The sequence below is a fragment of the Nyctereutes procyonoides genome, unplaced genomic scaffold (assembly GCF_905146905.1).
Source record: "Nyctereutes procyonoides isolate TBG_1078 unplaced genomic scaffold, NYPRO_anot_genome, whole genome shotgun sequence".
Classification (NCBI taxonomy): domain Eukaryota; kingdom Metazoa; phylum Chordata; class Mammalia; order Carnivora; family Canidae; genus Nyctereutes; species Nyctereutes procyonoides.
Window position 1 is genome coordinate 574096 of NW_026575047.1, and position 16544 is coordinate 590639.

Below are 16544 nucleotides of genomic sequence, written 5' to 3' on the forward strand. Positions count from 1 at the left end.
GGGACTAGCTATTAATATTTGCCTGAGAAAAACAGCTAGATTTTTTTTTTTTTTAGAGTAGCCTCCATGCTGAGCATGGAGCCCAGTGTGGGGCTCAAACTCATGACCTGAGCTGAGATCAAGAGTCAGATGCTTAACTGAGCCACCCAGTTGCCCCTTGATAAAAATTGTTTTGTAAATTAAAAATGTTTGTGAATGATATCAGGTTCAAATGTGAAATATATGTAAAATTTGCTTGTTTTTTTTTTTTTTTTTTGTATGTTATTCTGCAGTGGGGTTTTAAGGTCTTTTCAGTTCCTTGAAAGGTTCACGATCAAAAAAGTTAACCACTGAACAACTTAAGTTGTTTATAAAGTTATTTTTAGGGCTATCAGAGGATTTTAGATTAAGGGAAAATAGCTATCTTTGGGGGGGAAGTAAGATATCAGTTCTTTTGTAAATCAAGTTTTAGTAATAAAAATTGATTCAAGACATGTATTCACAATAACTTGTTAGAAAGACGAGAGGGAGGGATCCCTGGGTGGCGCAGCGGTTTGGCGCCTGCCTTTGGCCCAGGGCGCGATCCTGGAGACCCTGGATCGAATCCCACGTCGGGCTCCCGGTGCATGGAGCCTGCTTCTCCCTCTGCCTGTGTCTCTGCCTCTCTCTCTCTCTCTCTGCGACTATCATAAATTTAAAAAAAAAAAAAATTAAAAAAAAAAAAAAGAAAAGAAAGACGAGAGGGAAATTCTTTTTTTTCTTTCTTTTTTTTAAAGATTTTATTTATTCATAGACACAGAGAGAGAGAGGCAGAGACACAAGCAGAGGGAGAGGGAGAAGCAGGCTCCACACAGGGGAGCCCGATGTGGGACTCGATCCCGGGTCTCCAGGATCACACCCCAGGCTGCAGGCGGTGCCAAACCGCTGCGCCACCGGCGCTGCCCTACTTGGTTAGAATGTTAGAATGTAATGTTTTTGTCTTGATAAGATGGCGAGAAACAATTTCCATATAATTGAACAGTTTTTCTAGATCTTAAAAAGAATCATAGCCAATATATTCATTCTTTTTCAAATAAAAGGAACAAATAATATAATTCAGCCTGACTCTAGTTCTAGGAATTTTTTTTGTACTAAAGGTGAACTTTTTCTGAATGAAATATAAGTGTAAATATAATGGTACAAATAAATAAAAATAATAACTTTAAAACAAATTTTAATTTCTGAAAAATGATGTTTCATGTGGACTTGACTGTTGGAAATAGAATAAGAAAATAAGATGTGTGTTAATTTTATGCCGCATACACAGAATGAAAAGTTTACTGAATTTACTTTTTTTTGGTGGGGGATGTTTGAATTTAGGTCTTACAAATTGATGATGTGACAATAAAAATAAGTGCTTTAAAGGCAATCTTTGACCAACTAATGGCATTTGGGATTGAGCCATTTAAAACTAAAAAAATCAAAGCCCTTCAAAATGAAGATGCAGAAGTAAACAATGATGGAGACCAAGAGTTCAAAGAAGCTGAAGAAGAGACTGCCACAGTCAAGAATGTTCTGAAACTTCTTTCTGATTTCCTAGATAGTGAGGTAAGAAATAATCACAGCCCTGTTGTTACGAAATTTCTTTTCTTTTTATTGTTTATTTTTATGCTCTATTCTTTTTTAGGCTGAAGTTTAAGTTTGACCAACATTTGAAGGTTGTCTTTTAAATATAATTAAATTCCTCTTTCATCCTTAATATACTTTGTTTCTCACTGCCATATTGCATGTGCAGAAAATTGAAGTGTAAACAAAAATGACTATTGGAGGCTGTTCTTTTTTTTTTTTAAGATTTTATTTATTTATTCATGACACACACACACACACACACACACACACACACAGAGAGAGAGGCAGAGACACAGGCAGAGGGAGAAGCAGGCTCAATGCATGGAGCCCAATGTGGGACTCGATCCCAGGACTCCAGGATCATGCCCTGGGCCAAAGGCAGATGTTCAACCACTGAGCCACCCCAGGATCCCTGTTCTTTTTCTTTTTTTTTTTTTTTTTTCATCTTTTCCCATGTCTTTGTGATTTATGATTTAAAAATTATCAACTTTTTTTTTTTTTAAAGATTTATTTATTCATGAGAGACCCAGAGAGAGAGGCAGAGACACAGGCAGAGGGAGAAGCAGGCTCCAGGCTCCGTCTGAGGAGTCTGATCTGGGACTCAGTCTCAGGACCCTGGGGTCATGACCTGGGCCAAAGGCAGATGCTCAACCTCTGAGCCCCCCCATGCATCCCTTTCAGGAGTCTGAAGAAACAATTTAAAATAATTTTGCATTGGGTTGGTGGAAGGTCTGAGATAGGATATGAAATTAGATTTTTTTTCCTCAAAGTACTCTTGAGCTATATTTTTATAGCATATGTAAACAATTAAAAAATTTATCTTGACTCCCCCCCCCAGGTGAAATTGATACAAACATTTTTGAAGTGGACAGTTGGCATTTAGTACCCTCACCATGTAGTAATATAACTGCCACCTCTAATTTGAAAACATTTCCCTTATCCCCAAAGGAAGAACTGTATCCATTGAGCAGTTGCTCCCTACTTCCCCTGCTGCCTGCTTCTGACAGTGACCAGTATGCCTTTTGTTTCTGTGGATTTAACTATTCTGGATGTTTCACACAAATACAGTCATATAGTATGTGACGTCGTGTCTGCTTTGTTTCACTTAGCTTATTTTCGAGGCTCATTCATGTTGTAGCTTTTATCAGTACTTTTTCCTTCTTATGGCAGCAGGATCTCTCATTTTGTGTATAGATCACAACTTGTTTAGCCATTGATCCATTGAGAGATATTTGGGCTGTTTCCATCTTTTGTCTGTTGGGTATAGTGCTGTTAGGAACATGCATGGACGTGTAGTTGTCTATTCTTTGGGGTATATACCTAGGAAGGGGTTCCTGGGCCATATGGAAGTTTTTTTTTTAATGATTCACCCCCAATCCAGTTAATTAACATATCCCCAAAATTCACCTATTTACTTATTTTAGTGAGAACGTTTAGTTCTACTCTCCTAGCAAAGTTCAGTTATACAGTATAGTGTTAACTAAAATCACCGTGTTTTACATTATTAGGTCTCCAGAATTTATTTTTAAAGAATTTGTAACTGAAAGTTTGTATACTTTTACCAATGTCTCTGCATTTCCCCCCACTCCCCAATCCTGGCAGCTACTTTACTACTCCATTTCTATGAGTTTTGACTTTTTTTTTTTTTTTTTTAAGATTCTACATGTAAAGTGATACTATGCAGTATTTGTTTTTGTCTGGCGATTTCACGTTTTTGTCTGGCGATTTCACTTAGCACAGTGTCCATAAGGTTGCATTGTCCTACCATGTTGCAGATGATAGGATTTCTTTTTCTTACTTCCAAATATAGTGTGTGTGTGTGTGTGTGTGTGTGTGTGTGTGTACACAAAGCATTTTCTTTATCCACTCATCAGTTGATGGACACTCGGACTGTTTCTAGAATTTGGCTACTATAGATAATGCTACTCTAAGCATTGGGGTGCATGTATTAGTAATTTTGTATTCTTTGTATAAATACCTAGTAGTGCAATTGCTGGATTGTAGGATAGTTCTATTTTTAACTTTTTGAGGAACCCCCTTACTGTTTTCCAGCGTGGCTTGTACCAGTTTGCATTCCCACCAACAGTGCAAGAGGGTTTCCCTTTCTCCACATTCTTGCTGCCAACACCTATTATTTATTGGGTTGTTTGGGGTTTTTTGCTATTGAGTTATCTGAGTTCCTTACATATTTGGAATATTAATTTGTTATTAAATACATAATTTGCAAATATTTTTTGCATGCATATGTTGCCTTTTCATTTTGTTGATGGTTTCCCTTGCTGTGCAGAGCTGTTCACTTTGATACAGTCCCGCTTGTTTCTTTTTCCTAATGTTGACTTTGTTTTTGGTGTCAAATCCAAAAAATCAGTGAGACGTGTTTTCTTTAGGAGTTTTATGGTTTCATGTGATAATTCCTTTAACTTCTTTGAGTACCTGCCAAACTGTTTTTCACAGCAGTCAAACCATTTTACTTTTCTTGTTTTTTAAAAGATTTTATTTATTTATTTATTTATTTATTTATTTATTTATTCATTCATTCATTCATTCATTCATTCATTCATTCATTCATGAGAATACACAGAGAGGAGAGAGAGAGAGAGAGAGACACAGGCAGAGGGAGAAGCAGAAGCATGCTGGGACCCTGACGTGGGACTCGATCCTGGCTCTCCAGGATCGCACCCGGGGCTGCAGGCGGCGCTAAACCGCTGAGCCACCAGGGCTGCCCCCGTTTTACATTTTTAATATCATTGTAAAAGGGTTTCGATTTTCCCACATTCACATCAACACCTGTTATTTTCCATCTTGTTTCTGATGTTAGGGGAAGAGTTCTCAGTAGTTTTTACTATTGACTTTGCTTTTACCGGTGAGTTTTTCACATATGGCCTTTAGTATGTTGAGATATATTCCCTCTGAACCTACTACTTTGTTGAGGGTTTTTATTATAAATGGATGTTGTACTTTGTCGTATGCTTTTTCCACATATATTGAAATGATAATAGTTTTTAATTTTGTCATACTGATGTGATGTATCACATGGATTTGCAAATATTGAACCACCCTTGCAACCCAGGAATAAATTCCACTCGACCATGTGAATGATTTTTTAAAAAATTTTTTTTAAAATAAAAAAAAATTTTAATGTACTGTTTCCATTTGTTAATATTTTGTTGAGGAATTTTGCATCTGCGTTCATTTAGATATATTGTTGTGTAGTTCCCTTATTTTGTAGTGTCTTTATGTGGTTTTGGTATTAGGGTAATGCTGGCCTCATAGACTAATTTGGAAGCTTTCCTTTGTCTTCTATCTTTTTGGACTAGTTTGAGATAAATAGGTAATAACTTTTCTTTAAATGTTTGGTAAAATTCACCTGTGGTAAATGGCCCTGAACTTGTTTGTTGGAAACTTTTATTTTTTTAATTGACTCAATTTCATTGCTGGTAATTGAGCCTTTCAAATTTTCTATTTATACCTGATTCAGTTTTGGGAGGTTACATATTTCTAGGAATTTATCTATTTTTTCTTAGTTGTCCAATTTGTTGGCATATAGTGTTTCATAATATTTTCTTACAATCTTTCATATTTCTGTGATGTCAGTTATTATTCTTTCATTTCTGATTTTGTTTGAGTCCTCTTTTTTTGATGAGTCTGGCTAAACAATGTGTCAATTTGGTTGATTTTTCTCAGGAATCAGCTCCTGGCTTCATTGTTCTATTAGTTTTTTAGTTTTTATTTCACTTATTTTTACTCTAATCTTTATTTTCTACCTTCTACTGGTTTTGGATTATGTTTGTTCTTCTTTTTCTAGCTCCTTTATGTGTAAGTTCAAGTTGTTTGAGATTTTTCTTCCTTCTTGAGATGAGCCTGTATCGTGATAAACTTCCCTCTTAGAATAGCTTTTGCTGCATCCTAAAGATTTTTCTCATTTTCATGTCTATCCATTTTATTTTTTGATTTTTTGATTTCTTGGTTGCCTCCTTAATCGTTTACTAGCATGTTATTTGACCTCCATGCAATTGTGTTCTTTCCAGATTTTTTCTTGTGGTTGATCTCTATTTTCACAGTGTTGTGGTTGGAAAAGATGCATGCATGGTTTGATTTCAGTCCTTTTGCTGAGATTTGTTTTGTTGGCTAAGGTGGCCTATTCTTGAGAACGTTCCATGTGCATTTGATAATTATTTTTTTTTAAAGATTTTATTTATTTATTCATGAGACACACAGAGAGAGGGGCAGAGACACAGGCAGAGGGAGAAGCAGGCACCATGCAGGGAGCCCAACGTGGGACTCGATCCTGGGACCTCAGGATCAGGCCCTGGGCCGGAGGCAGCGCTAACCGGCTGAGCCCCCGGGGCTAACAATGTATATTCTGCTGTTTTAGGACAGAATGTTCTGAATATATGTTAGATCCATTTCATTTAATGTGTCATTGAAATATTTACAGTTGTTATATCTTCTTGTTGGATTGTTCCCTTATGATTATGTATTGTTTTTGTCTCCACTTAATTCTTTGTTTTAAAGTCTGTTTTGTCTGATACCTGTTTCTACCTCGGCCTTCTTCCCACTTCCACTTACAGATGAATGTTTTTCTGTCCCTCACTGTCACTCTGCATGTGCTTTAGGTCTGAAGTGAGTCTCCTGTAGCCAGCATTTTTTTTCTTTTTTTAGAATTTATTTATGTATTTATTCATGAGAGAGAAGCAGAGACACAGGCAGAGGGAGAAGCAGGCTCCCTGCGGACTCTGGGATCACGCCCTGAGCCCAAGGCAGAAATGCTCCACCGCTGAGCCACCCAGGCTTCCCACCAGCATTTTTTTTTTTTAATCCATTCTGTCACTATGTCTTTTGATTGGAGCATTTAGTCCACTTAAATTCAAAGTAATTATTGATAGGCATGTACTTACTGCTCTTCCGTTACTTGTTTTGTGGTTGTTTCTGTAGTTCTCTGTTCCTTTCTTGGTCTTTTCATTCACAGTTTGTTGGCTTTCTTTAGTGATACACCTGGATTCCTTCCTCTTTACTTACTGCATATCTGTTACCGATTTTTGTCTTGTAACCATTAGATTTACATATAACATGAACAAAGCAATTTATATTAAGTTGATTGTCACTTAAGTTTGAATAATTTTATTTTATTTTTTAGATTTATTTATTTATTTATTCATGATAGAGAGAGGCAGAGACACAGGCAGAGGGAGAAGCAGGCTCCATGCAGGGAGCCCGACGCGGGACTCGATTCCGGGCCTCCAGGATCACGCCCTGGGCCGAAGGCAGGCGCTAAACCGCTGAGCCACCCAGGGATTCCCCCAATAATTTTAAAAGTACTAAATTTCCCCTCCTCTCCCTGTATATTTTAGGTATATGTTGTTATACTTTTTATCTTTTACTTCTGTGAATTCCTTAACTGAGTTTTATAGGTATGCTTCATTTTACTTCTTTGTGTTCCCTAGTTTTCTTACTCCTGCTTACAGTGTTTCTTTTCCACTAAAAGAATCCCCTGTAACATTTCTCATATTTATTTATTTGTTTGTTTATTTCAGAAAGAGAGCACGAGAGGGAGGGGAAGGGCGTAGGGAAAGGCAGAGGATCTCAGGCAGACACCCATGCTAAGTGTGGAGCCAGATGCAGGGCTTGATTCCGCAGCCCTGAGATCCTGACCTGAGCTGAAAACCAAGAGTCAGGCACTCAACTGACTGAGCCACCCAGGCGCCCCACTACTTCTTGCCGATTTAATTACCCCGCGTCTTGGTGTGGACCTCCCTGGGTTGATTCTGCTAGGGGCTTTCTGTGCCTCCTGGGACCAGATTTCTATTTCCTTTTCCAGTTTCGGGAAGTTTTCAGCTGCTATTTCTTCAAATGAGATTTCTTTCCTCTTTTCTCTCTCTTCTTTTGAGGTCCCTATAATGCAAATGGTATCATGCTGATGGTATCTGCTATGCATGTTTTGCACCTTCCTTTCGTGGCTGAGCTGTGTTTGCCTTTAGTCCAGTCATCTGCAGTGGCTCACTTTGCCTGTTGTTGGCAAGCTTTAGTCCCTATATTTTAGTGGGCCAGTCTAGGGAGGGCCACTTTAGGCTTGATTGGGTCAGACTGAGTGTCGGAGATGTGGTCACAACAAACCGAAAGGGCTCTTTTGGTGTTGCCCCCTGGGAAGCTTTCATTGGTAGGCAGGACTGGCTGTCAGATTAGGTGTCTTGCCTTCACCCCACTGCTTTGGCTGCTTTGGGGAATTCCTGCTGTGTCTGGGTTGGAGGGGGCAGCTCTGGAGAATTCAGGAGTGGGCTGTGCTGTTGGCAAGGTAGGTGGAAAGTGTTCATCCTGGGCTGATTCCCTGAAGTGTTGGGTATATAAGTTGGGGAGCCGGGGAGGGCAAGGGCACCTGCCAGGTCTTTTGTTCTTGGAGAAGTCTCCTAAAGATCCCCGTCCTTCTAGCACACATTCTCAGATTAGTAAATAAATCTTCCCGTATACCCCTGGCCTTTTTCAAAGGACCACCTCTGTGCTGTATCTTTGCAGGATTGTTTGTTAAGCTGTCTCCTTAAGGGCAGGGACCGAGTTTCCTATCTCCATGTGTCTTTCCCAGAGCCTCATTGGCTGATTTTCTTAAAGCTCTGGCTGTCAAGCCCCACTGATGATAAGAATTCACAGTGTTAAGGCTTCTGGTTTTCAAAACCGTTATGTTCCAGGGATTCATCTTTGCAGTACAGGTCTCTCCTGCGCCTGGGGGGCAGGGGCTGCCCCTCTCCTCTGTCCAGTGGCTGCAGTGCCCCTTCTTCCTGTGGACAGTCTCGTGTGTCTGTGGAGAGTCTGTCCTGGGTTATCTACACTGATGTGGGTGTTACCCTAGGTACATCCATGGGAGGAGATGAGCTCAGGGTACTCCTCCTCCATCTTCCTGGAAGTCCAAGTTTTTTTGTTTTGTTTTGTTTTAATGTGGGCATTTACTGCTATAAATTTCCCTGTGAATGCTGCTTTTGTTGCACTTCGTAAGTTTTGGGGTTTTGTATTTTTCATTTTAGTTCATTTTCTAAGTTTTCTGTATTTCCTTTTGTTTGATACTGTCTTTGGTTTGTTGGTATATAACAAGTATATTGTTTACACATATTTGTGAATTTTACAGTCTTCTGGTATTGCTGTCTAGGTATAATCTCTTGTGGTCACAGAAGATACTTTGATGTTTTCATTTTTAAAAAATTTATTTTGAGTTGTTTTTGGCCTAACATAGTGTCAATCCATGAGGATAATCCACGTGCTCTGGAGAAGAAAGTGTATTCTATAGTGAGGTGGAGTGGACGGCATGTTTGGTGGGTCTGGTTGGTCTGCAGTGTTGTTCAAGTCCTCTGTTTCCTTACTGATCTGCCTGGGTGTTCTGTCCATTACGCAGAGCTTTTCAGTTATTATTATTATTGAGCTATTTCTTCCTGCATTTCTGCCAAAGCTTGTTTTATGTATTTTGAGGCTGTGTTCTTTGTACTTTAATTGTCTTTTTGATGAATCAACCTTTTTAATATAAGTATTTATTGTTCTTTGTCTCTTTTAACAGTTTTTTACTTAATCACATTTTGATTGCAAAATTATGGTGATCGGTCCTTATCAGCGATTTAAGTGTAAATATATTAAACTCACTAGTCAAGGGACGCCTGGGTGGCTCAGTGGTTAAAGCGTCTGTCCTTGGCTCAGGGCGTGATCCTGGAGACCCTGGATGAGTCCCATATCAGGCTCCCTGCATGGAGCCTGCTCCCTCTTCCTGTGTCTCTGCCTCTCTCTCTCTCTGTGTCTCTCATGAATAAATAAATCTTAAAACAAAACAAAACAAAAACCTCACCAGTCAAAAGGCAGATGTTGGCTTTTTAAATTTTAATATTTAAGCGATATACTAATCTCCTGTTGGGAATTACCCAGTGCTATGGGCTTGCTAACATGCCATTGGTAGAAAATAAGTGAATAGTAAAACTGTGTGACAAAGGCTGAAGGTTTCCAATAGTGCTGGTACCTTAATCTCTTTCTGGCTAAACTGGATTCTGTGATTTTGACTTCATTTTTGTTATCACTACTAAACAAAATCTGACTTACTTTACTGCCCTTTGGGCCATAGTAAGAATTTTTTTTATATGCTTTAAAGACTTGCAGTTCTCACTTCATATTCCTCACATTCAACTTCAGATAGATCACTATTGCTATCAGGAAAGTATGTCGTAAACATTTTAAAAAGATGGGGAGCATGCAACCTTGGAGTTACAGACTTGTACATTTGTATTCTGGTTGCATTTGTGTGAATTTCCAATAAGGTGTTTATGGTCTCTGGCTTTTTCCTCATCTGCCAAATGGGGATGTTGATGCCTATTCATTGGATGGTTCTTCAGTTAAGTGAACAAATATTTGAGGGCAAATTATGTGCCAGTCACTTTATGTTGAGGGTACAGCACTGAGTGGAACAAAGTTTCTGCCCTCATGGTTGTTGTGAGCTACAAATAGTTAGTGCCAGTGCCCAGCACTTATTAATCTTGTTGACCTCTAAATCTTTGTTTTGAAAAAATTTTTGAAATAGTTCTTGTATTTTCTCATTCCGTTGTTTTTACTTCTATTTAGACTTTTATTTTACATTCGTAGATTATAATCTGCAGATAATTTTCCTTAAATCTCATTTAAGTATTAATTTCTCTACCATTTCTAAAACCTTAAGTGGTTCCACATCCTGCTTCACTACAGTTGAATTTCTTTGCCGGATTTTTAGGATCTCTGTCATGTGATTATTGAACAAATTTACTGTTTATCAATAATAATATAAATAATAACTGATATTTGTTGAGGATTTACTAAATGGATAGCACTTTAGAAAAAAAGATTTTATTTTTTCAAGAGAGAGCAAGAGAGCAGGAGGAGAGAGAGGGATAAGCAGACTCCTGGTGAGCACCGAGGTGGATGTGGGGCTTGATCTCAGGATCCTAAGATCATGACCTGAGCTGAAACCCAAGAGTCAGGTGCTTAACCGACTGAGCCACCCATGCGCCTCTATGTGGATAGAAGTTGTAAGAGTTTTATTTGTAGTATTTCTTTATCCTTGTAACTGTAATTTTATCATCCTATTTTTTTAATAAAATGTGAGATACATGGGGCACCTGGGTGGCTCAGTCAGTTGGGCATCTGAGTTTTGATTTCGGCTCAGGTCATGGTCTCAGGATCACGGGATCGAGCCCCACGTTGGGACGCCACAGTCAGCAGGGAGTCTGCTTGAGATTCCCTCCCTCTGCCCCTTACACCATTCATGCGTGCACTCTCTCTAAAATAGGTAAATCTTCAAGAAAAAAATGGGGTACAAAGTTAATATGCACAGGATCATGCAGCCAGGAAGTGTTAGAGGCTTGACTTTAATAATTCGGTCACGGTGACTAGTACTTCAGTTACCTGTCTCTTAGGCCTGTGCCTCCATTTGAATGTCACTGTACCTTCTCTCCATTTTCTTCTCTAAGGTTTGCTTTGGGTTAGTCTTTCTGGGAATAACCGTGCACGGGAACACCTATTCACAGTTCCCCTTTATTCATACACATTGTCCCTCCCCCCTCCAGAGCTTCCCTTTACAGGCCACCTCCCTCTGACGGCAGGGGTCATTACTAGTGTTTTCTGGGTCTTACATCATGAGAAGCATGTAATACGGGCTCTTTGACTTTTCACGGTTCTTAAAAGGCCGTTTGGTTCTTTTTTTTTTTTTTTTTCCGGTTTTTTTTTTTTTGTTGTTTTCCGTTTGGTTCTTCTAAAGCATTTTAAGGGAGTTATAGTTTTCTTAGCTAGACTAATAATTTATCACATAGCCTTAACCTAAAATCTTTTTGTGTGTCTTTAACGAATTCACAGTATGAGTGATTTTTTGATAGTTCATAGAAAAATATTATACGACAGGCTGCCTTGTAAGGCTTAAAAAGGAAATACAAATTAAAATTTCTTTTAATGAAAGTCATTTTTAATAGGTGTCTGAACTCAGGACAGGAGCTGCAGAAGGACTAGCCAAGCTGATGTTCTCGGGGCTTTTGGTCAGCAGCAGGATTCTTTCTCGTCTTATCTTGTTATGGTACAATCCTGTGACTGAAGAGGACGTTCGACTTCGACATTGCCTGGGCGTGTTCTTCCCCATGTTTGCTTATGCGAGCAGGTATTTGGTTATATTGATCAATCAGAATCTGAGTTGAAGTTCAATTCAGGCTCCCCATGAGTCCTACCTATAAATACAAGTTTCTTTTTTTCAGTGGTTAGTGATAAAAATGAGAACTTAATTAGATTTTATTTACCTGAATTATTTGTCTCTTTCCTCAATGAAAATACACCGTTATCTTGATGGGGTGAATTTTATACGTTTTTTTTTTTTTTTTTTTTTTTTGAGAATCATATGCCTTTTCTTTGCACACAAGTTTTTCAAATTGTTTTTCAATAGGACTAATCAGGAATGTTTTGAAGAAGCCTTTCTTCCAACTCTGCAAACACTGGCCAGTGCTCCTGCATCTTCTCCTTTATCTGAAGTAGATATCACTAATGTTGCTGAGTTATTTGTAGATTTGACAAGACCAAGTGGATTAAATCCTCAGGCCAAGAATTCACAGGATTACCAGGTGGGTGAGGAAGTTAGTCAATGGATAGTAAGGATGATGCCTGTCATGGAGGTAACTGTTTTTGATGAAATAATCCTTTTCATAGGTTCTTTGAAACAGAGAGAAGCCACATTTTGATCTTGAGATTTCTGGTGTATATGGTGGCATATAAACACAAAGTAAGAAAAAGACCTTTTGGGAAATGTGATAATCACATAAAGATAGAAGTAGTCAATGCTAGCGTTTTTGCTACTGAAATTCAGAACTTGCCAAAAATAAATCGCTTTCACTACCCCTTCCCAACCTAGCGCTGGCTCTTAAACAGTCTGAAAAATGTCCTGTATTTATTTAGGACTCATTGAGTCTTCAAATGTTGGGTTATACCTGCTATATTTCTGATACAAGGAAGGAGAATTGAAAGAATGAAGCTCACCTCAAGCTTATTTTTGTTTTTAATTCAAAGAAGATAAATTAGCTGCAAACTTTCCCATAAATTAAATTTAAGCTAGGTTTTTAATCCTTTAATATAGTTAAGTAAGACTTGTTACCATATTGAAAGTTAATGTGTTAATGATTTCAGATGCTAGCTAATTAAGTTGAAAGTATTGCTTTTTAATTTTAATTGATATTTAGTGACTTCATACTCCTTTCACATCATTATGTTATATGTTCTTGGAAAGAAGATTACAAAGGTTATTAAGGCAAAGCATAGTAAGGGTAGGTGATAGGGCGACTAAGTGCTTTAGGACTTTAGAAGAAGGCAGGTATCATGGGGTGGGTGGGGGTGAAGAGTAGAGCATTCGTAGTAAAATTCAGTTCGGTCTTGTTGGGATTTGGACAGTGGTTTGGGTAGAGCGAGAAAGACTAGATAACAGTGATTAAATGTAGCTGGTTGCCCAAGTCATGCTGGGAGTTGTGGAGGAATCATTCTGGCTGAGGAGCCAGGATGGCCCTGTTGAGGGACAGAGCATTAAGGTAGTAGGGAACGGGGAGTTGGCCATATTTGCCATAACGATGTAGGGAATATATATTGAAAGGCTTTATGGGATGAAAGTTACCTATTAGGAAGATCAATTTGATCAGTATTGTTAGATGAGGTGAACTGGTGAGAGGAATAGAGAATATTAATAAAGAGAGGAATTGGAAATCTTTAAGATTTTTAAGAGATAAAAGCTTGTAGAAAAAGAATAATAGCAGCAATAGAAAGTAGAAAGAAAAGAATAGTAGGTGTTGACATGGAGAAAAATCACGAGTATAAAGGACATGCAGAAAGAGCCTAGAGAGGCAAGAAGGATAGAGTCCAACCAGGATAACCCTAAGGTCCTGAGTATGGGTCAGAGAAGACTCCGAAGAGGCTGTTGACATCGTTCAATTGCAGAGTTTTCTCACGATCGGCATCCTGTCGGCATCCTGCAGGAGCGAGGGAAGTAGGCTGAGGCAGGGGAGGAACCTGGGCCCCAGGTCATCCCCAGGAAGTGCTTGAACCGGGATGGTGCTTTGAGTCGTCCAGAGCCAAGACGAGGCTGGGCTGTTAAACCTGCATCTTTTCCAGCCATTGAACATGGACTAGGAACATGACGGGGCCCTGCTGTCTTCAGCCTGGATCAGTTCTGCACCTGAGAACTTTTAGCCTCCAGAACTCCGTCATGAAGGGGGCGGGTCTGGACCTTGTACCACAGGAGCCTCTGCAAGAAGAGGGAGAGTTCAGTTTGGGAGGAATATGTTAAATTTGGTCCTAGACATCTTGTGTTTGAGATGATGGCAAGAAAGTTGGAAATGTTTGTTAGATGTGTAGGAACTATATTGTAATGGTGGATATTCCAATATTCCAATTTACAATATTTCAATTTTCTCTTGACTTTTCTAGGCCTTATCTGTTCATGACAATTTGGCTATAAAAATTTGCAATGAGATCTTAACATGTCCATGTTCACCAGAAGTTCGAGTCTACACGAAAGCCTTGAGTTCTTTAGAACTCAGTAGCAATCTTGGTCAAGATCTTTTGGTTCTGTTGAATGAAATTTTGGAGGTAAAGTAGTTTCTAAATATTCTGTATAAATGCTGCCTGAATTTTTTATCAAAGTAGAATTTATGTGGTTGTATTAAATTATTGTATTAAATACATTACATGGTTGTATTAAATTATACATATGTTGGCAAATTGCTTATTTGAAGCAAATAGGGACCCCTGGGTGCCTCAGCAGTTGAGCATCTGCCTTGGACTCAGGTCGTGACCCCGGGGTCCTGGGATCGAGTCCCACGTCGGGCTCCCTGCATGGAGCCTGCTTCTACTTCTGCCTGTGTCTCCGCTTCTCTCAGAAATAAATAAAATCATTAAAACAAAAGAAGAAGAAGTAAATATTTTACAAATTAAATAGAATTTTTTAAGAGTTTTAAAATAATGTGATATCCATATAGAGCATTTTTGAAAGAAGATTGGAAAATGCTACATTAAAAATGTTAATGATATTGTCTTTTATAGCAAGTAAAAGATAGGACATGTCTGAGAGCTCTGGAGAAAATCAAGATTCAGTTTGAAAAAGGAAATAAAGAGTTTGATGACCAGGCAGGAGCAGCACAGGATGACAATGTGACTATGACTCCTTTCCAAGTTGAAGATGGTAATTGCATACTAACCTGAGGATTTTAAGATTCTGTCCTTTTCATCTTAATGAGGCACATTATTTTCTCCTCTCACATGTGGTGGTTGGATTTCAGAAATGAAAGAAAAATGTTTCTAATTTAATTGCCTTGGAAAACATATTGCTGATAAGTGTTTATTCTACTTTCATAGGTCTTTTTTATATGTACATTTTTCACCATATAACCACGCATACACACTGTCTTAGTTTCGTTTGCTTTCCAATATTCACATTTCTTGGAACACCGATCTATGATAATTTTCAATAGCTGCTAATGATACTGGTTGTCCTTTCTGTTTTATGAAAAATCAACTTGGAAAGACCATTTAAAATATTTAATGCAGCTTTTAAAAATTTACATTGTTGCATTATTTCCTTTAATAGAAAAAAGTAAAGAAGCATGTAAAACTTCTCTCAGGGATGTAAAAGCAACCCGAGCATCAAAATCCACTCAGCAAAAGACTAACAGAGGTAGTGTATGGATCTTTATAATAAAACTTTTCAATTTTGTTTTCCAATGAAATACTGATTTTGCAAGTGTCCTTGTAGATAAAGATATTTAAATTTCTCAGTATCTGTAACTTTATTTTCAGTTCTTTAAGCCGATACTGCGTTTCGCTTTGTGTCTAAGATTCTAGTACCAGTGTTGCTCCAAGTGCTTTTGATTGAAAGTGATAACGACGCAGTGTATCATATTGCCAAGGACTGTTTGGGTTGAATTAAGTTTTTTTTTTTAATCAGATGATCAGTGATGATTTTATATTATCGTTTGTATTCTGTCCTTTATATGATTAAGCATTTTTGAAAAACCTTTTATCCCTGTAATGCTTGTCTGGGCTTCTGTTTTCCCTTTTCCCCATTTTCTTTCATAGTTTCTCAACATCATCTATTTCCCAACGGATATCCAACAATAGGGGATTTGTTGGAATAAAGTAAATGTTGACTATAAGGGGTCACTTGGAAAAAAATCTGAAATTCAACATCTTTTTATTGTTTTATTATTATTACAAAAGCAGTTCATGCTTATTACAGAAGAATCAGAAAATACATGCAAGCAAACTAATATAAAGAACGTTAATAATCCCACCCACAAGCCACCCATTATTTTAATTCTTAGAAAACAATTTTGAGGCCCTTTCCTGTGCAGATTTAATTTTTTTCTAAATGGAATCTGGCCATGATATTTTTGTAGCCAATCACTTATTTAAATGCTTATTGTCGGGTGTTGTTACAGATTAGTCCCATATTGTTGGATGTTTTCCTGGGGCTAGCTGCATTATAAGCAAATATGTAAGGTTTTGGAGAAAAACAGTAAGTTTCACATGAATCCATAGGTTATGTAAATTTCAACCAAATGTTCCTTCTGAGAAATTTGATCAGGTTCTTAACATAAATGAGGAGCATCACGGGCTAAATTTGTCTTAAATTTGGAAGTTTCTAGCAAGTAGAATTTTTATAACCTTCAGCATATTGTTAAAAGGTGTAGCTTTTATACAAATGATGTTTTACGACACGTAAACATATGTGTCGTAAACATTGAATTGGCCACATATGTTTGAATATTTTACAAGAAGCCATTACCTTACTGATTACAGTTCTTTCTTCCGGGCCTATCGATGGGCTTTCCCCGCCTTTCTCACCTTAATTTTCATTAGTTTCTCCATACACCATGTGCTGTAGCTGTAATAGAAGTACTTCTCTTTCCATACCATGCTTTTAACATTCTTCTTTCTCCCAAATA

General features: G+C 38.0%; 1 protein-coding gene across 3 annotated transcripts in view; it reads left to right on the forward strand.

Annotated features, from left to right (window-relative positions):
• The window catches only part of NCAPG (non-SMC condensin I complex subunit G), a 42968-nt gene that overhangs the window by 23688 nt on the left and 2736 nt on the right, over positions 1 to 16544 (forward strand). For all 3 annotated transcript variants that reach the window (XM_055326207.1, XM_055326208.1, XM_055326206.1), the window contains 6 exons: positions 1339 to 1566; positions 11547 to 11728; positions 12008 to 12182; positions 14029 to 14190; positions 14644 to 14782; positions 15188 to 15274. In XM_055326207.1, coding sequence (XP_055182182.1) covers positions 1339 to 1566; positions 11547 to 11728; positions 12008 to 12182; positions 14029 to 14190; positions 14644 to 14782; positions 15188 to 15274 — 973 coding nt within the window. The remainder of the gene's footprint in view (positions 1 to 1338; positions 1567 to 11546; positions 11729 to 12007; positions 12183 to 14028; positions 14191 to 14643; positions 14783 to 15187; positions 15275 to 16544) is intronic.